This window comes from Oncorhynchus masou, chromosome 8 (assembly GCF_036934945.1).
Source record: "Oncorhynchus masou masou isolate Uvic2021 chromosome 8, UVic_Omas_1.1, whole genome shotgun sequence".
Taxonomy (NCBI): domain Eukaryota; kingdom Metazoa; phylum Chordata; class Actinopteri; order Salmoniformes; family Salmonidae; genus Oncorhynchus; species Oncorhynchus masou.
The window spans coordinates 37,436,658-37,457,961 of NC_088219.1; the positions used below are offsets into that span (position 1 = coordinate 37,436,658).

The window sequence follows — 21,304 nt, forward strand, 5'->3', positions numbered from 1 at the left end:
TTACAACCAGAGTGATGGCTTCAACTGGGACCTATCTATTGAATTTCAAAGATTGTATTTTCTTCTACTAGATCTATTGTGTCATATTCTCTTTCCTACATTCAATTCACATTTCCACAAACTTCAAAGTGTTTACTTTCGAATGGTACCAAGAATATGCATATCCTTGCTTTGGGGCCTGAGCTGCAGGCAGTTAGATTTGGGTATGTCATTTAGGCGAAAATGTAAAAAAGGTGGCTATCCCTAACAAGTTTTAAGCCATTTTGCCACAACTTTGGAAGTATGCTTGGTGTCATTGTCCATTTGGAAGACCCATTTGTGACCAAGCTTTAACTTCCTGACTGATGTCTTGAGATGTTGCTTCAATATATCCACATAATTTTCCTCTATTTTGTGAAGTGCACCAGTCCCTCCTGCAGCAAAGCACCCACACAACATGCTGCTGCCACCCCCGTGCTTCACGGTTGGGATAGTGTTCTTCGGCTTGCAAGCCTCCCCCTTTTTCCTCCAAACACAATGATGGTCATTATGGCCAAACAGTTCTATTTTTGTTTCATCAGACCAGAGGACATTTCTCCAAAAAGTACAACCTTTGTCCCCATGAGCAGTTGCAAACCGTAGTCTGACTTTTTTATGACGGTTTTGGAGCAGTGGCTTCTTCCTTGCTGTGTGGCCTTTCAGGTTACGTCGATATAGGACTCGTTTAACTGTGGATATATATACTTTTATACCTGTTTCCTCCAGCATTTTCACAAGGTCCTTTGCTGTTGTTCTGGGATTGATTTGCATTTTTCACACCACAGTACGTTCATCTCTAGGAGACAGAACGTGTCAACATTTTTTTAGGTCTTGGCTGATTTCTTTTGATTTTACCATGATGTCAAGCAAAGAGGCACTGAGTTTTAAGGTAGGCCTTGAAATACATCCACAGGTACTCCTCCAATTGACTCAAATTATGTCAATTAGCCTATCAGAAGCTTCTAAAGCCATGACATAATTTTCTGGAATACTCCAAACTGTTTAAAAGGCAAAGTCAACTTAGTGTATGTAAACTTCTGACCCACTGGAATTGTGATGCAGTGAATTATAAGTGAAATAATCTGTTTGTAAACAATTGTTGGAAAAATGACTTATGTCATACACAAAGTAGATGTCCTAACTGACTTGCCAAAAAAATTGTGAAGTGGTTAAAAAACAAGTTTTAATCACTCTAACCTAAGTGTATGTAAACTTCCGACTTCAGCTGTATGTATGTATGTATGTATGTATGTATGTATGTATGTATGTATGTATGTATGTATGTATGTATGTATGTATGTATGTATGTATGTATGTATGTATGTATGTATGTATGTACAGTGGGGCAAAAAAAGTATTTTGTCAGCCGCCAATTGTGCAAGTTCTCCCACTTAAAAAGATGAGAGAGGACTGTAATTTTCATCATTGGTTCAACTATGACAGACAAAATGAGAAAAAATAAGATTTTTAATGAATTTATTTGCAAATTATGGTGGAAAATAAGTATTTGGTCAACAACAAACGTTTATCTCAATACTTTGTTATATACCCTTTGTAGGCAATGACAGAGGTCAAACGTTTTCTGTAAGTCTTCACAAGGTTTTCACACACTGTTGCTGATATTTTGGCCCATTCCTCCATGCAGATCTCCTCTAGAGCAGTGAGGTTTTGGGGCTGTTGCTGGGCAACACGGACTTTCAACTCCCTCCAAATATTTTCTATGAGGTTGAGATCTGGAGACTGGCTAGGCCACTCCAGGACCTTGAAATGCTTCTTACGAAGCCACTCATTCGTTGACCGGGCGGTGTGTTTGGGATCATTGTCATGCTGAAAGACCCAGCCACGTTTCGTCTTCAATGCCCTTGGTGATGGTAAGCTTTGTTACTTTGGTCCCAGCTCTCTGCAGGTCATTCACTAGGTCCCCCCTTGTGGTTCTGGGATTTTTGCTCACCGCTCTTGTGATCATTCCGACCCCACGGGGTGAGATCTTGCGTGGAGCCCCAGATCGAGGGAGATTATCAGTGGTCTTGTATGTCTTCCATTTGCTAATAATTGCTCCCACAGTTGATTTCTTCAAACCAAGCTGCTTACCTATTGCAGATTCAGTCTACCCAGCCTGGTGCAGGTCTACAATTTTGTTTCTGTGGAGTTTGGAGTGTGACTGTTTGAGCTTGTGGACAGGTGTCTTTTATACTGATAACAAGTTCAAACAGGTGCCATTAATACAGGTAACGAGTGGAGGACAGAGGAGCCTCTCTGTGAGAGCCAGAAATCTTGCTTGTTTGTAGGTGACCAAATACTTGTTTTCCACCATAATTTGTAAATAATTACATAAAAAATCCTACAATGTGTTTTTCTCATTTTGTCTGTCATAGTTGAATTGTACCTATGATGAAAATTACAGGCCTCTCTCATCTTTTTAAGTGGGAGAACTTGCACAATTGGTGGCTGACTAAATACTTTTTTGGCCCCACTGTATGTATGTATGTATGTATGTATGTATGTATGTATGTATGTATGTATGTATGTATGTATGTATGTATGTATGTATGTATGTATGTATGTATGTATGTATGTATGTATGTATGTATGTATGTATGCATGTATGTGTGTGTGTATTTATTTGAATGTGTGTTCGCACATGTGTAACACACGTGTGCATGTGTGTTAACCCTGTCTACCAGGCAGTGAGGACTACAGGGAGCGAGAGAGAGAGAGAGATGCAAGGGTGTGATTTGTGTCTCTGTGTGTGAAGGTGATGTGTATTACTGAGGTAAGAGACAGAGGAACAGTCCCGCCTCTCTGGTCTTTCTGCTCCAATCACAATAGTCAGTACTGTCCGGTCCAATGTCAGTGTAGTCCATTCAATCAAAGTATATAGTCACTGGCTCTATCACATTAGTCCTCTCCTTGATTGTTGCTCTGTCCCATTCTCCACACTTGAGGTTTACAGTCTCTTTTAAAATGTGTATGAGCATGAATTTCTGGAGGTGCAGTCTCCCATTATTTTAACAAGTGTGTCTGTTGGCAGCACACTTCACAAGCTCATTGTACTCTCTACCAGTTAAGACATCCGAACTGCCAGCTCAGCCAAAGTGTCCATGCACTCAGAAACGCATCAATAAAAAGTACGGTAATGTAGAACTCAGTCCTCAATGTTTCAGGTAGGAGAATAGGACAGAATCAGAGGCTCAAGTCTCTCTGGTGATCCATCAAAACATCCTTCAGTCGATTCAGCATCTGTCTCATGTTCTCTCTATTGTTCTCTTTCTCTCTGTGCTGTGGGATCAGTGCCCATCTCTTCTCCCTCCCCTCCTCTCTTATCCTCATCATCTCCTCACTTCTCCTCTCCATTCTCACTTTGCTCCTCTCTTATCCTCTGCTCTCCTCTTCTCTCGGCTCTTCTATTGATGTTGTTGTTATTGTTTTGGTTGACATGGCAGTGGAGGATGGGATGTCACAGAAGTTCCTGTGCGTGGCGTTCTAGCTTCCTGTCTGAACCCGAGGACGGGGTTATAGGTTAGGGGTCAGGTGAGTATGTGTGCTACAGAGCCTGGAGCAGAAGCCCCAGCATGGTCACATACACACTCACACACCCTCTCACACCCAGGGGTCCAGAGGCTGCTGCAGACCTCTGGGCTTTCTCCTCCTCCCCCTCAGAGTCCATTGAACCCTGGGCCAATAATGCCTGAGAGGGAGAGAGAGAGAGAGAGAAGGGGGGGGTAAAGAGAGGTCATGTAAAGGTAATTGGAGAGAGAGAAAAAGAGGGAGAAAGAGGATTAGTCATGATGTACTGATGTAAATGTTCTTTGAAAAGAGAGCGAAGATGAGAGAAAGAGCAGCATGACAGAGTTGAGTTATGAGTGAATAGATGGATGGATGAACATAGTGATGGAGATGTTTATAGATGGATGGATGGACAGAGTAGATGGAGATGCAGAGAAGAGTAAAGCAGATATGACAGATGGACAGAACGTGGAGGAGGAGAGAGAAATGGACAGTGTCTCGGAGGAGGAGAGAGAAATGGAGGGCTGCTGCTTTCAGAAAACCTGTTATGAGTTCTGTCACAGTCAAAGAGACACACACACACACACACACCAATGCGCAAACACTCATGCTCACCTCTTCACACTCGAAGTCATTGGAAGGAATGCACTTTTGTCCTCCATCCTGGAAAAAATAAACACGCCATCAGCATCGACGTCCACACAGCATAAGCAACAACACACACACACATATATATATATTGCAGATGAATCCTCACATTATCAGCTTATGTTATAAATGCAGTTACAGGAGGAAAGAACGAAGTCTGTGATTAACTCCTCACACTGCCAGAGGGACAGTCTCTCTCTCCCCCCCACCCCACCCCATATCAGCGACTCTATGGCTCTCATTAGCATATCCATGCCCGTCTCCTGGGTGGGAGAGCCAATCCGATCTTATCTCCTCTCGGAACAGGAAGAGCTCTTTTCATGGCCAGGAAATCAAGAGAATAATAGGGAGCAGAGAACTGAGAGATAACTAGTATAAATAACTAGTATAACAAACACACTCACACAAACACACACACACCTCCCTCCCCCCGACCTCTTCGTGATCAGTCTGAATGTCAGGGGTTCCGTGCAGGAGACAGAAGTCCTGGGATTAGACTGCCAGCTGCAGGCCGTTGACAGTTTAGACATACAGTCCAGTATACACACACACACACTCATCCATGTACACATAGCATGAATATTTCCATCCATCTCACAGTTACCCTGATGTGTTCTGTCTGTGTGTGTATTTCCCCTCCAGCCTCCATCCCAGTTACGGAATATTTAGAACGTCAGGACTAGAGATTTCCTCAGCCGGTCAAGTGTCGGATGATTAAATCATTTATACATACACTATGAAAGTAGATACGTCACATGAACTAACGTCACTATTGATAACCATTGACATGCACACACAGGCACACACCTTAAGGTTGGCACAGGTTGAGAAAACACAAGCGCTATCCAGAGGCTTGATGTCATTGGCTTGGAGAGAAGGAGCGGGCTTAGAGTTGAGGGGTGGCTGTATGGGAGGAAAGGGCGTGGCCAAAGACTCCGTGACGGGAAGTACACTCCCCTCTGATCCATAGCCAAACGCCTGGATGGAATTCTCTACAGAAACAGGCAGGCGAGAGAGAGAAGAAGAAAGAAGAGAAAGGCTAGATGGAGTGCAGGTATTACAGCTAGGTCACTGTTAGAAAAAGAAACAGAGGGACACAACCACACACACACACACACACACACACACACACACACACATTCCACTCACTGAGACAGGTGTTGTGTGTGAAGTCTCTGAGGAAGGCGTCACACTCCTGTTCCTGGTTGCCAGTCCCTCTGCAGGAGCACCAGGGAGAGATGGTGCTGTTACTGGGACTGCTGTCCATGTAGTTAGGAGTCACATCAGACCCTGGACAGAGGGAGGGAGTAGACAATATTCAGAACCAAGAGTACGTTTGAAGAACGCTTCTGCTGGGATACCCTACAGCAAACTGCTGTTAAATGGAGAGAGGAAGCCAAACTCTAGTGGACTACGGCATATTTAGGCATATTTGAAATGACGAAATTATGGCAAGGGGTGACATTTAATTTACATAGCAATTTCCTACCATCCACTAAAGGCAACGCGAGCCCCTAATACTATCTAGTAGGCTTGCGACGAGCTAGGCCTCTGGGGATAGGGTTGAGAATGGTCTTCAACCGAGCATCGTGTTTTCAATCCCAGTGCTAGGCAATCGTTTAGTAATGTTTTTTTTTTCTGTTTTAAACCTACCCCAAACCTTAACGCTAACTGTAACCACTCGGAATTAAAGGCAAAGAATAACTCCAATGCCTAAATTGAACAAAAATCAAGGTTAGTTTCGGTTTTAATTTTTCACAGTTTTATTAACATACAGAAAATGATGTGGAACACTCCATGATCTTCAGACCGCCGCACACGCCATACTTAAAATGGCAAGCTATGTCATATCTCTGTATCTGCAGTTATGGTAAGGTATGGCGTTTTCTTTGGGGATTGAGTTGCGAGAGAGTGTGTGTATGTACTCACCAATGAGGCCTACATAGGCCATTAGGCAGCCGTGGTAGTTATCATGGGGACAGCTGTTGATGGAGTGACCAGTCATCTGACAGGTGGTATGGAAATCAGCCAGTCTTGACCTACATGCACACACATGGGCAGATGAAAAACATTCCTCGTAATATCGCCATTTCAGCATTTCAACCGAAGGAACTTAAAGACAGTGACACATACACTGAGTGTACAAAACATTATGGACAACTTCCTAATATTGAGTTGCACACCCCACTTTTGCCCTCAGAACAGCCTCAATTCGTCAGGACGTGGACTCTGCAAGGTGTCGAAAGCGTTCCGCAGGGACGCTGGCCCATGTTGACTCCAATGCTTTCCACAGTTGTGCCTAGTTGGCTGGATGTCCTTTGGGTGGTGGACCATTCTTGATACACACGGGAAACTGTTGAGCATGAAAAGTCCAGCAGTGTGTGCATGAAAAACCCAGCAGCTTTGCAGTTGATTGAAGTGGATTTAACAAGTGACATCAATAAGGGATCATAGCTTTCACCTGGTCAGTCTATCATAGCTTTCACCTGGTCAGTCTATGTATTGGAAAGAGCAGGTGACGATAATGTTTTGTATATATGTGGCCTATGCAGGAATCAAACCCACAACCCTACTATTGCCCGCATCATGCTCTAATTCCCGAAGCCATTGGAACCACCCACTATAGTACTTACAGTAAGCATTATGATCATATTGTAAGGCTATTTTATGAGAGATATTATAGTTTTTTGTATTTCGAAAATAAGGTGAATCAGTTGTTTTGAATTACAATGGTTATTGATTATCTACCCAGCAACTACTTTTTGCTGTTGAAGAATCTCAATCCCAACCTACCATCCATTCTCACAGTCCTCTCCGATTGATTTGAGAGGGGAAATAATCGACTTCGACACAAGCCAACGATAATGGAAGGTTGAATAAAAACTACATCGCATTCACATGTTACCTCAAGCCAAAGTAAGTCGTCTTTCATTGCATTGTGAATGAGGCTATGTAAGGCTATGAGGCGGTGTTAACCAAGGCCAAACAGTAGCTATCTGCTTTGTACTATAGAGTGTCAGACACCTCCGCAGGCATAGGTAGCCAGTGGAAAAAGAAACGCACAGAGATCATTATTTGCTTTACATTTTCAGTCTCTCACGGGGAAGGGAATGTGAGTCGAGCATGAATGTCCTGTTGATATCTTCCAGTTTTGTCTCAATGCCCATTAAAAAAAACACCAAGGACGTTCAAAGTCGCCGATGTGCACTCAAAAGAGAAACTCAAAAGAGGAACTCAAAAGAGAAACTCAAAAGAGCCTTTCTCAGTTGTGAATATTTCCCTCATCCGGTCTTCCTCGATTCTAATTAGAGTTATTTTCAATTTTATGTCCTAAATGGCACCTTGTTCCCTATCCTTGTTCCCTATATTGTGCACTACGTTGGACCAGAGCCATATGTACCCTGGTCAAAAGCAGTATACTATTTCTTTCTGCCCTACCATTAACATGAAAAACACATATTTCTATATGACATCAGCTTCCTAGCTTGGTATACGGTGTCCAATCAAAACCACATATTTTGACCAATGGATAATTGTGTAGATGATCCTCTAAGAAAACCAATGGCCAAAACGTCATGGCTCTATCATAATTCGTTCAACATTTATTGGCGATTTCCCGTTGTAGGATGGTCAAAATCAAAAACTGAAAAATTAGAGGATTAGAGGGCGTGCAAAATTATTCAGCCCCTTTACTTTCAGTGCAGCAAACTCTCTCCAGAAGTTCAGTGAGGATCTCTGAATGATCCAATGTTGACCTAAATGACTAATGATGATAAATACAATCCACCTGTGTGTAATCAAGTCTCCGTATAAATGCACCTGCACTGTGATAGTCTCAGAGGTCCGTTAAAAGCGCAAAAGGTGGTGCTACAAAGTATTAACTTAAGGGGGCTGAATAATTTTGCACGCCCAATATTTCAGTTTTTGATTTGTTAAAAAAGTTTGAAATATCCAATAAATGTCGTTCCACTTCATGATTGTGTCCCACTTGTTGTTGATTCTTCACAAAAAAATAGAGTTTTATATCTTCATGTTTGAAGCCTGAAATGTGGCAAAAGGTCGCAAAGTTCAAGGGGGCCGAATACTTTCACAAGGCACTGTATCTCCCTCACTAGCTACTCCATGTGTAACTCTGTGTTGTTATATGTGTCAAACTGCTTTGCTTTATCTTGGCCAGGTCGCAGTTGTAAATGAGAACTTGTTCTCAACTTGCCTACCTGGTTAAATAAAGGCAAAATAAAAAAATAAAAGTGAGACATCTTGTCACGGTCATCATGTGGAGGAGACCAAGGCGCAGCGTGATATGAATACATGCTTCTTTCAATGAAAGAGAGAACACTGAACAAACTTTACAAAACAACAAAACCGGGGGGAGGAACAGGGTGTACTGGACTGCCGAGGCGCACTGTAGGCCTGGTGCGTGGTGCCGGCACTGATGGTACCGGGCTGGTGACACGGCTGGCTGGTGACACGCACCTCAGGGCGAGTGCGGGGAGGAGGCACAGGACGTACTGGACTGTGGAGGCGCACTGGAGGTCTGGAGTGTAGAGCTGACACAACCCGTCCTGGCTGGATGTTTATTCTCGCCCTGCAATTGCAGGGCGCTGGCACAGGACGCACTGGGCTGTGCAGACTCACCGGAGACACAGTACGCAAAGCCTGCGCAGGATATCCTGGTCCAAAGAGGTACACTGGAGACCAGGAGCGCTGAGCCGGCACCCTCCTTCCTGGCTGGATGCCCATTCTAGCCCAGCCAATGCGAGGAGCTGGAATAGAGCGCACCGGGCTAGAATAGCGTACTGGAGACACCGTGCATTCCCCCGCATAACACGGTGCCTGACCAGTAACACGCTCCCCACAGTAAGCACCAGGAGTTGGCTCAGGTCTCCGACCTGACTCATGCAAATTCCTCGTGTGACCTCCCCCCAAAAATATCGGGGCTGCCTCTCGGGCTTCCGTGCTAGCCGTGTACCCCCATATCGTCGCCGTTCCTCCCGTGCTATCTCCACCTGCCTCCACGGTAGGCGATCCTCTCCTGCCAATATTTCCTCCCACGTCTAGGATCCTTTACCGTCCAGTATTTCGTCCCATGTCCATGCTGTCTGCTCCATCAAATGCTGCTCCTCCTTTTCACGCTGCTTGGTCCTTTTATGGTGGGTTGTTCTGTCACGGTTGTCATATGGAGGAGACCAAGTCGCAGCATGATATGAATACATACTTCTTTAAATGAAAGAGAGAACACTGAACAAACTTTACAAAACAACAAAATGAACCGTGAAGCTAATATGGCTAGTGCAGACAGGCAACTAAACATAGAATAACAACCCACAAAATACCCAAGGAATATGGCTACCTAAATATGGTCCCCGATCAGAGACAACGATAAACAGCTGCCTCTGATTGAGAACCAATCTAGGCAACCATAGACATATAAACACCTAGACTAGGGAAAATCACTAGACATACAAAAAACCCTAGACAATACAAAAACTAAACAAACCACCCTTGTCACACCCTGACCTAACCAAAATAATAAAGAAAACAAAGATAACTAAGGTCAGGGCATGACACATCTCAAGAATGATCAATGGAAACAGGATGCAACGGAACTCAATTTCAAGTCTCATAGCAAAAGGGTCTGAATACCTTGGTAAATAAGGTATTTCTGTTTTTAATTTTTAATACATTTGTAAAAAAAATCTAAAAACCTGTTTTCGCTTTGTCATTATGGGGGGTGTTGTGTGTAGATAGATGAGAAAAAAATGATATTGAATCCATTTTAGAATAATGCTTTCACATAACACCATGTGGAAAACAATCAATGGGGTCTGAATACTTTCCGGATGCACTTATATATGTCTCACACTGTATAATGATATGAGACAGGCGCAGGAATACGTAATAGGGTTTTTATTTCTCCACCCAAACTGAAGTGCATCATGAAAACGACGGTGTGTATATATATATATATATATATATATATATATATATATATATATATATATATATATATATATATATATATACTAAAGTGCATCATGAATACAGTGCCTTGCAAAAGTATTCGGCCCCCTTGAACTTTGCGAACTTTTGCCACATTTCAGGCTTCAAACATAAAGATATAAAACTGTATTTTTTTGTGAAGAATCAACAACAAGTGGGACACAATCATGAAGTGGAACGACATTTATTGGATATTTCAAACTTTTTTAACAAATCAAAAACTGAAAAATTGGGCGTGCAAAATTATTCAGCCCCCTTAAGTTAATACTTTTGAATACTTTGTAGCGCCACCTTTTGCTGCGATTACAGCTGTAAGAACTGAAAACTGCGATGTGGCAAAAGGTCGCAAAGTTCAAGGGGGTCGAATACTTTCGCAAGGCACTGTACATAAAAAACAATAGTCGAAGTAAAGACGACCGCCAAATAGTATCAACATGTGTATTTAGTTTTGCAGAAATGATTGGCCTTCTGTAAATGTAAGAAAAATATTGCCTAGTGTTGTCATTCTGTTACCAAAAACTCACATATCTTTAAGATATTTTCAAATGTTCCTCCCTTATTAGGAGGGAGGATAAGGAACATTCACAGAAGTAACTAGTAAAGTTAGACCTACCAATTAGTTATAGTGTTTTCATTAATAACAATTTGGTTGATTGTTTATTAATAAGCGATTAAAACATGTACCAAATATTTACCAAATTGCATGTGTGTGTATGACTGACAGGTCTGAATACTGTGCTGTTGACGCTCTCATAGATTTCAGTCATTCCATGGGAGTGTGTGCTTATGCCTGCGTGTGTGTTTTAGTGTCTATGTCGGTATGAGTTTAGGTGTCTTAGGATGGATGAGCAATGCTTCACAGGAACCTTTGAAGTTGACACTCACACTGCCTTCTGTGCCCTTTGTTTGGGGGAGCTGTGATGGTGGATGTGGTGTCTGACTCATTGACAAAGATCAAAGGGCAGAGTGTGTGCATGCTTGTGTACATTTGTGTGTGTATTTTTATGTGTGTGTGTGTGTAAATTCATATTCGATAAGAGAACTGTGTTGAAAGACAAGACAGACTCACTGTCTGACAGCTAGCTGCTATGCTGTATTCTAGTATCCAAGCTAACAGCGTTGGGTTGCCAAAGTAGTGCACATGCATATCAAATAAGGACACAGATTCTCTGTCCACTCCTCTCTCCCGACCGCTCTTTCAACTCTCACTCTATCCCTCTCTTTTTTCTCTCTTCCCAGTGCTCTTCTCTCTCCCTCTCCCTCTCCCTCTCCCTCTGACCCTGACTTGTCAGTTACAGTGAAGCAGATTCACAGTTATCCCGTGGGAAACACCTTATTATAATATGTACATTATAAGAAGGAAAACACATACAAACCAAACACAGTGAAATTATAATAATATGGAAATGTATAACTGACACTGCTGACCTTAAATATAATTGGTCAGAAATAACCTACACTCCTATTTTAACAACACCTACTGTATATTTATGAGAGGAGAGGAGACAGGCCCAGATATATGGGGCAGGTGCTTCCCATCCATTTTATTTCATTTTGTGGGGGGGCATCTATCTATCAGAGTCAGCGCTAACAAATGTTGGCATCAGCTAGAGTGTTGTCTGGGAAAAACATGGGGGTGTGCAGAAAATATTGCATGCTAAATGTAATCGTATTTGGTTGTGGTGTGTGTCAGTCATTTTGAAATCAAGTGACAACATCACAGAGATGCTTGAATCTCCTTGCACGTATGGCACAGATGTGAGACTCAAGGCCACAGGCTTATTGAAAACAGTGACAGAGCAGAGGTTTAAGTTCATTGCTAACAATAATTCACAATATCCTGGGGCTCCTCGACCCTCCTAATAAGTTACTGCAGTCTGAAGCAACTGATCTCCACACCGGTGTCAAACTTGTTCACAGTACTTATGGGTGCGTTGATAAACTGCGATATGATGCTGAATTCTAAAAGATTTCGGGTGAATGCCAGGAGGTCATGAGCACACCAGCTCCAAGCAAACTATGGAGACTCATCAGTAAAACTCTGCAAGAGTACTGAAAGCATAGTGGGTCAGCATGGTGATGGATATGAGAAGTGATCAACTGTTTTCAGCATTTTGGATGCCGTGCTGGGGGAAATGTCATCACGATTCAGCCAACCAAATAGTCGACTGGTGGAGCCTGTGTGCTATGGATCCTGATCCCAAACATTTTGATGTGAACAAGGTCAAGCCTTTGCTGGATCTAACCACAACTGAACTAGTGGAAGCTGAGCTTAATGTGGCTTGCGAAGAGAAATCGCAACCACACCCAGCTACAACAAGGACCCCACTCAGTGTTCTTCAAAATGACAGCGGGCCGACTGTGCTGTTGGCACTGCAACTTGGATTAACATTTGGGGCACCTTCAGCACTGTGCAAAACTTCCTTCTCCACCCTGAAGCACATCTTTCCTTGCACGGTTCAACACAGCGAGGAGGCTGCAACTCTTCTAAACGCTAAGCTAAAACGGTTTGTTTTCCCTCATGTAAGCCTACTGGTTGTTGGTCCATTTTTTAAAATGTAATATATAGTTTAGGCGTTTGCTTTCTACTTTAATGCATATTTGAGATTTAATTGAGTCTTAATATAACTTCTTGCTTTTGCGGGTCTAATTGCTATTGATCGATAGACAGATTTGCGTGAGTTGCTGAGAAAATGTCCAATGTAGCCTATTGGTTGTGCTCGGAGGTGACCCCTGGCCTGGTGCTCCTCTTGGTTGGTGCATCTAACGTTATCCTTTCATCACACTGACTGGTGGCAGGTAGCCTGGCGGTTAGAGAGGCGAGCCAGCAATCAGAGGGTTACCAGTTCATATCCCGGTTCCGACAGGAGAAATCTGTCTGCAAGTGAACAGCTCCTGGGCTCCCAGTGTGTGACAGCTCCCCGTACCTCTCCAAAAAAAAAACAGCTGTATGTGTGTCTTTTGGAGGAGTTGGGCTAAAAGCGGAAGTCAAATTCGGGTTGGACCTTGTGTGCAGTTGACCAATGAAGTGATCTTAATCAATGGTTACGGTGTGTGTCGGGCTTCTCTTCAACATTGCATGCTTTCTTGTGTGCAAAATGAGAGTTGTGTATATGGCTGCATTTCAGAAGGGCCAACATTTTTGACATTTTGTATGTCGCAGTAGTACAGGACGAAACGTTCACTCTGTTATCAATTTCATTACACATAGTTGTTATGTGATAGGCTACTGTAAAAGTGATGTCAATATTATGAAAAGGACACAGCCTACTTTGTCACCGCTCCTTGCTGATCTGCTATAGTGTGTGTGTGTGTGTGTGTGTGTGTGTGTGTGTGTGTGTGTGTGTGTGTGTGTGTGTGTGTGTGTGTGTGTGTGTGTGTGTGTGTGTGTGTGTGTGTGTGTGTGTGTGTGTGTGCGTGTGTGTGTGTGTGTTGCTCTCGGAATGGCCATTTACTGTTATTCGCCGCAGATTCTAATTGGCTTCTGCCATGTAGGACATTTCACATCAGCTATGAATATAGAACATGCACTTAGTTTGATTTAGTTTGCTTTTCTGAAACTCTCCCACAGAAAAATGATGTGTAGGCCTACGGCAACTACAGCTGCATTTCGGATACACTTGTATGTCACAATGGGGTGCATATCTTTGTGTTATTATATAAAACGACAGTCGTTGGCTACATTTCAGATACATTTTTGCACATTTGAAAAGCAGTAGGACCAATCTACCTCGTTTTAATAGGGCTCTAAAGCAATACACCCCCCCGGTGCATCTGTGAGTGTGTATTTGGTTATAATCAGGGGTTTTGTTCCGACTAAATCTTCTCTTTAATTAATTGTCATTACATATTTACAATATTTGCATAGCTAATGAGAACATGGCTGCCTGCTCCAATCAGTGTCCAACTCAGAGGCCTCAAGTTATACCCGCAGTTACCATCCTCTAACTCTCTCTTAATCTCTACCTCTCTCTCTCTTCTCTTCCCCTCGCTCCTCTTCTTACTCTCTCCTCTGCCCCCTCGCTCTTTCTTTTTACACTTCTTTCTCTCTCCATCTCTGCTCTCCGTCTTTCTTTCTCTCACTCTCTAAATTGCCCTGAAAGCCTTTCAGTACACACACAAACACCAAACCACCCAAACAGCCCGCACAAACTGTTGGGATATTTGGGACATTATGTTGGAGGAAGAGAGAAAATCTCATTCATGAGGCAGCCAAATGATTCTGATCCCAGTGCTCAATGTGTGTCTGGTTGTGTGTGTGTGTTCATGCATGCGTGTGTTGATGAGTGTGTACACTTGAGTGTGCGTGAGCGTGTAGCCTACCTGCAGAGTGCGTCGGAGCGGCAGTTGCGCCGTAGCTCTAGACAGGAGGGTCTGTGTTTCTCCTGGTGGGAGCAGGCAGGTACGATGGTCTGTCTACGTCTCTCTGCACAGGCCTGGTCAGGACATGAGCAGAACAAAAGGGGGTAACTCAGCTCCCATGACACACGCTCAAAAAACTGACGCAGCGCCTGGGGACACACAGGACAAATTGCAATCATTATAGTCGTCTTCTTCATCATCAACATCATCATCGTCATTATCATCATCCACCATGTGATGGGACTCTCGTTAGAAGTAGTGTATTACTAGGGAATAGGATCATTTCAGACTTAAGTCCAACCACCACCCACCTTGTGACATCGTTTGCGGCTGCAAGGCTCCTGGTTGGCCTGTGAGGGCTGAGGAGGTTTGTTGCAGATAGCGATGTAATTGGAGCGTTGTCTCTTGCAGGTTTCGTTGAGGTTACAGGCCTTGGCTGCGTCAAGGCATGGGTTACACGGTTTTCCTGGCTCTGAGCATGGGTTTGCCTTGGACAGAGAGGAGTCTGGGAGAGGGGTGGGGTTGAGAGAGAGAGAGAGTACACTGTGAGTACACAGTGGCAGAATACCTGACCACTGTGACTGACCCAAAAAGAAGGAAAGCTTTGACTTTGTTCAGACTCAGTGAGCATAGCCTTGCTATTGAGAGAGGCCACCGTAGGCAGCCCTGGCTCTTGAGAGAGTGTGCTATGTAGTGGAAACTGAGCTGCATTTCCTATCCTCCTGCCTAACGTATGACCATCTTAGTGACGCACATTTCCCTCAGATTACACAGACCCACAAGGAATTTGAAAAAAAAATCAAATGTTGATAAACTCCCATTTCTATTAGCTGAAATACCACAGTGTGCCATCACAGCAGCAAAATTTGTGACCTGTTACCACAAGAAATGGGCAACCAGTGAAGAACAAACACCATTGTTAATACAACCCATATTATATTATATTTATATATAAATATATATATAAACACTGTATATACAGTAGCTGTCACACCCTGACCATAGTTTGCTTTGTATGTTTCTATGTTTTGTTTGGTCAGGGTGTGATATGAGTGGGCATTCTATGTTGGATGTCTTGTTTGTCTATTTCTATGTCTGGCCTGATATGGTTCTCAGTCAGAGACAGGTGTTAGTCATTGTCTCTGATTGGGAACCATATTTAGGTAGCCTGTTTGGTGTTGGGTATTGTGGGTGATTGTTCCTGTTCCTGTGTTAGTTTGCACCAGTTTAGGCTGTTTCAGTTTTCACATTACGTTTTTATATTGATCGTGTTTCATCTTCATTAAAGACGTATCTAAATAACTACGCCGCATTTTGGTCCGACTCTCCTTCACACCAAGAAAACCGTGACAGTAGCCATAATATGACACTTGAAACGTATGGAAATTTTGTGAGTTTTCTGTTAATTTTTAATTTATTTCACTTTTGTTTATTATCTACTTCACTTACTTTAGCAATGTAAACATGTTTCCCATGACAATAAAGCCACTTGAATTGAATTGAGAGGCAGAGAGAGAGATGGAGAGAAAGCTAGAGAGGAAAAGGCTAATATGAGTACTAAAAGTTAATAACAGACACCATCTGTGTCTGACCCCAGTGCTCGTCTTGTTACACATCACCAGAGACTAATGCAGGGATCACCAGCTAGATTCAGCTGCAGGCCAATTGTTTTTCTGGAGCAGATGGTCGGGGGGACGGAAATTAATTTACAAATCATTTGTAGACTCTCAATTGACCTCGAAGCCCAAACTGAAATAATGTTTGACTGAAACATATTTTCAAATCTTGCTTACATTTGAATACAATCACGTGTCTCTCTATCATGCGTGGGAATACTTGAGAATAGATTTCTTAAATTGAAATCACTCAGCTGATTTCCTGGTGTTTTTACAGTCTATGTCCAACAATGAAATTCTACCAAAAAATGATATATGTATTCTTTGCTCAGAAAACTTGGGGGGCCAAATAAAACCACCTGGGGGCCAAAATCGGCACGCAGGCTGGTTTAATGTGACTGTGGCCAAATTTAAACTCAGGATAATATCTGTTTAAGCTAGAAGCACACACACACACACAATATAAAGAAACAATACTGTCAGTGGGAAGGAGAAACTGTTATGTAAAGTTCAAGCCCTTATTCTCATTATCGGTGACACGGTTTGTTGTAGTGGGAACACATTCTAAATCAGCATTTTTATTTCATATTCCACATCTTATAATAGACTGCTAATAGAGCACTATTGGTCCCCGTAGGGCAACTCTGACTCACACACCTCCCCCTCCTCCCCCTCCTTGTAGTGTATTGATCGTGTCAAATGAGCTGAGCTCAGGGTGATTGAAGTAGACAAGCCTTAATGACTGGAGAATAACGACTTCATTACAGCTTCACCTTCCAGCTGCACAGAATTACTGATGTGTGCACTCATGTCTGTATTATTTTCCGGTGTGTGTGTGTTGCTCTCGGAATGGGCATTTACTCTTATTTGCGGCCGATTCAAATTGCCTAATGCCAATGTAGGACATTTCACATAAGTGTTTGGTTGTGTGTGAACTAGCTCTCAAGGTCTCACGTCAGAATTAGAAGTTCATCCATGCTTCAGAAAAGTCAAATTTCTAAGTTGTTCCAAACGTTAAATTCTGAAGTGTTTAAGGTTAAGTTTAGGTATCAATTGTTTTACCTATTAAACTCAATTACAGCCAGGATGGATTAGTCTCACTCGGGCCTTGGGGAATGTTGGGGGACGCTGTGCATATATCTCTATATCTCTCTGGCTGTGTGTTCCTTCCAATGATGTATACAAACCCTGGATTGCTGATGCTATGTGTTGGCCAGTGAGAGGCTTTGAAGCCACCGGTCGGCCATATTGGCCCTCTCCAGAAGGAGCAGTCCTCCATAGGAATGAATTTAATGGGACAGAATTACATGGATTTGAATATTTTTGTTATTGTAGTGAAGACATTAACATTATATCTGTCACGTTCTGACCTTAGTTCTTGTGTGTTTTCCTTGTTTTAGTGTTGGTCAGGACGTGAGCCGGGTGGGCATTCTATGTTGTGTGTCTAGTTTGTCTATTTCTATGTTTAGCCTGATATGGTTCTCAATCAGAGGCAGGTTTTAGTCATTGGCTCTCATTGGGAACCATATTTAGGTAGCCTGTTTTGTGTTGGGTTTTGTGGGTGGTTGTTTCCTGTCTTTGTGTTTTCTGCACCAGATAGGACTGTTTTGGTTTTTGCCACATTTTGTTCATGTTAAGTTTCTCTTATTAAAGAACCATGAACTTTAACCACGCTGCATTTTGGTCCTCATCTCCTTCCCAGGAAGAAAGCCGTTACAACATCATTCCAAAAATGATACTTTAAGGATTTAAAAAAATATATTTAAATTTTTTTTAATGTTTATGTTTAGATCACATAATATAATTAAAACATATGCATTTGTGTGTCTGCAATATAATACATCTGGCAAAAATAAATGTAGATGTTAATGAATGCATTTCTATAGCTTAAAAAAATATGTCTTACAATGGTGGATGAATGCTAAGATGGAGGGATCATCAACTAGAATCAGCCACGGGCCAATATTTTCTCGAGCAGATGATTTGTAGACCACCTCTGATTCTCTCTATCCCTATCTCTCTTTCTGTCTATCTCCCCTCTCCACTATGTCTCCTATCCTGACATAGATTGGCGTCAAATACTGACTTGTATCATGAGATAACTGGCTGGTGTGTGTGTGTGTGTGTGTGTGTGTGTGTGTGTGTGCGTGCACGCTCGGGCGCATAGGTGCGAGGGCTTTGATTGCAATCTAAACCGTGTCTTCTTGTTAAAGAGTCTCAAACCCATAGTCCAAGGCCCTGTCTATCTCTTAATCTCATGTCCATCCTCCTCTCCTCTCCTTCCTGTGCTAAAGTATTCAGGGGGAAAAGTGAGGGATCCCAGGAGAGGGAGCCATAGAGATGGTGAGAGAGAGAGAGAGAGAGAGCGCAATATCCAGAGTGAGTGCATGGGCCAATTACAGTGTTGCCCTGGGTCAGCTGTTATCGCTCTCACACAGCCTTTACGGGTATCTACACACAAAGCCTTGCCCCCAGACACACACGCATTCAGATCTGTACACACGCATGCACACACACACACACAAACATGTAGTGTCTTACACGTATGTTTTATTAAAGTGCTGCAGTTGGGCATCCTCTCAACTACACCCCCCACCCTCCCCCTAGACAAGGTCAGAGAGAAGGGGGAGTGGGGGACGAGGAGAGGCGGAGAGAGGAAGATGGGAAACTGGCAAAGTGAGGAACGGAAAAGGAAAGGAGAAGGAATTTGACAAGAAGGGGAAAAGAGGAAAGATGAAGAGAGACGCCTGGGAGCAGCATAGACACAGCTGGCTAGCCTAACCAAAGCACACACACACACACACACACACACACACACACACACACACACACACACACACACACACACACACACACACACACACACACACACACACACAACGACAGACATAAGACACACATGCACACAGATATCTGTAGAACTAGATAGATGGAAAGAATATGGTAGAAAAAGATATGGAGATGTACATGTGAAGGGAGACAGTACTGAGCAGAGCGAACTGTACAGCAGTGGAGTCTGCTGAGGGGAGGATGGCTCATAATAATGGCTGGAATGGAGTAAAGGAATAGTATCAAACACATCAAACATGTGGTTTCCATGCGGTTGATGCCATTCCATTGACTCCATTCCAGTCATTATTATGATCCGTCCTCCCCTCAGCATCCTCCACTGCTGTACAGACAGAGCGATGATGTGTCAGATGAAAGAAGAGGAACCTTGTTAGAACCAGAGACTGATAAAACAGAACCGAACATGGAATGTATTCAAACCCCCTAACTTAGATAATGATCCATGTCTAGAGTCCCCTGTGCTCAGATGTACTGCAGGGAACACACACAAAAGATTTAATGTGCATGTAGCAGGTTTCACAATAGCAGATATGCACAAACACATGCACACACATGCAAGCATGCACGTATGCACAGCCAGGTTGTGAAATTCAATGTCCATCCAGGTACCAAGGACGTCGGGAGATTACTTAAAAACCAGCCCCTTTGGGCTTGCAGTTTTGCTAGGGATTTTTTATTTTATTTTTTATTTAACCTTTACTTAACTAGGCAAGTCAGTTAAGAACAAATTCTTATTTACAATGACGGCCTACCCCGGCCAAACCCGGACGACGCCTGGGCCAACTGTGCCCCGCCCTATCCCAATCATGGCCGGATGTGATAGAGCCTAGATTCAAACCAGGGACTGTAGTGACGCCTCTTGCACCGAGATGCAGTGCCTCAGACCGCTGCGCCACCCTGGAGCCCAGTTGTGGATGGGGGTAGTGGAGGGGAGTAAGCAGCAAGCTCCGGCTCTGTCTCAGAGGGCCGCAAATTCAATCCAAGTGTTAGGCACTGGTTTTTCGTTTTAAACCTCACCAAAACCTTAACTATTCGGAATGAATGCCTAAACTTAAACTGGAACTGACAGGATTTTAGCAACATGACATCTGTTCATATACAACCCCAGGAATAATATCACTTTTTTACCCATTTTTTTTTTTTTTTTACATTTTCTGACAAGCGAGCACTTAGATATGGTAATTTTCCCATTTTCAAAAATTAATATAATGTTTGGGAATTAGGTATGCGAAGGTATTTGTGAAAATTAGATTGGGAAAGCGGCCGTGCGTTTGAAAGTGGCCGTGCGGTTGGACAATTAACTGCAGTAATAAAACCTAATAAAACGTCTGTCTCGTTCAGCCAATCAGAGCTACTGTAGGCATTTATTTGCCACACAGGCCTGCCATCATTCACGTTTGAACTGGGCTGTGTGTTTACGGGCAGTTGCAACAGCGCGACTTGAGATCATTACAACGCATTCACCAAAAGCCCCAGCCCAAAAAACACCTGAATTAATTTCTGCAAATATGTAACAACCACGGGAGTCATCTTACATTTGGGAACTTTACAGTCCTATTGATCAAACAACTATGAAAAGGTAGGCTCTCTCTCCATCAGTTATGCACACCAACAACAAAAAGCTCAAGAACTAATGTTAGCCAGAGAAAGATGAGCTAAAATCTAACAAAGGAACATTAGATAAACCCTCTCAAATGTTTTCAATTAGCTGGCTGTCAAAATTGCACTGATAAACGATGGGGAATTGTGGCCTCCTCGTCCCAATCAAGCACCCAAAGCTAACTAGCTAAAGTTGTCTAGCTTGCTAGTTAGCTACTTCCAGACACAAATGAGAGAACACCTTACTCTGACCATTTTACTCGCTCCAGCAGAGCTGGTTAGGCTGTTTACATGTTATCTAGGGGGCATCGAGACTAAGTGTTACTTTCTTTGCCTACATTTACTGACACCGGTTGGTCATATCAAATCAAATTGCATTTGTCAAATGCGCCGAATGCAACAGGTGTAGACCTTACCATGAAATGCTGACTTACCACCCCTTAACCAACAACGCAATTCAGAAAATAGAGATAAATGATAAATAAACTAAAGTAAAAAAATAAAAAGAAGTAACACAAAAAATAATAATAATGAGGCTATATACAGGGGTTACCGGTACCGAGTCAATGTGCGGTGTCAGTGGGTGTTGCACGTTCATAAATTCATCAGTTATTCTGCGCTCTGACACACTCAGACAAGAGTGCTCTGAAATCAGAGTACATAGCCAGAGTGAATTTGCGAACGCTAGCGATATGCTAACT

General features: G+C 42.9%; 1 protein-coding gene across 1 annotated transcript in view; it reads right to left on the reverse strand.

The window, feature by feature from the left end:
- Positions 1 to 3,562: 3,562 nt before the first annotated feature.
- The window catches only part of LOC135543945 (GDNF family receptor alpha-2-like), a 66,123-nt gene continuing 48,381 nt past the window's right edge, over positions 3,563 to 21,304 (reverse strand). Inside the window, exons 4-10 of the mRNA XM_064971266.1 lie at positions 14,850 to 15,043; positions 14,500 to 14,687; positions 6,103 to 6,212; positions 5,323 to 5,463; positions 4,981 to 5,165; positions 4,141 to 4,188; positions 3,563 to 3,706 (exon numbers count right to left, since the gene is read on the reverse strand). Of these exons, the coding sequence (XP_064827338.1) occupies positions 3,563 to 3,706; positions 4,141 to 4,188; positions 4,981 to 5,165; positions 5,323 to 5,463; positions 6,103 to 6,212; positions 14,500 to 14,687; positions 14,850 to 15,043 (1,010 nt within the window). The remainder of the gene's footprint in view (positions 3,707 to 4,140; positions 4,189 to 4,980; positions 5,166 to 5,322; positions 5,464 to 6,102; positions 6,213 to 14,499; positions 14,688 to 14,849; positions 15,044 to 21,304) is intronic.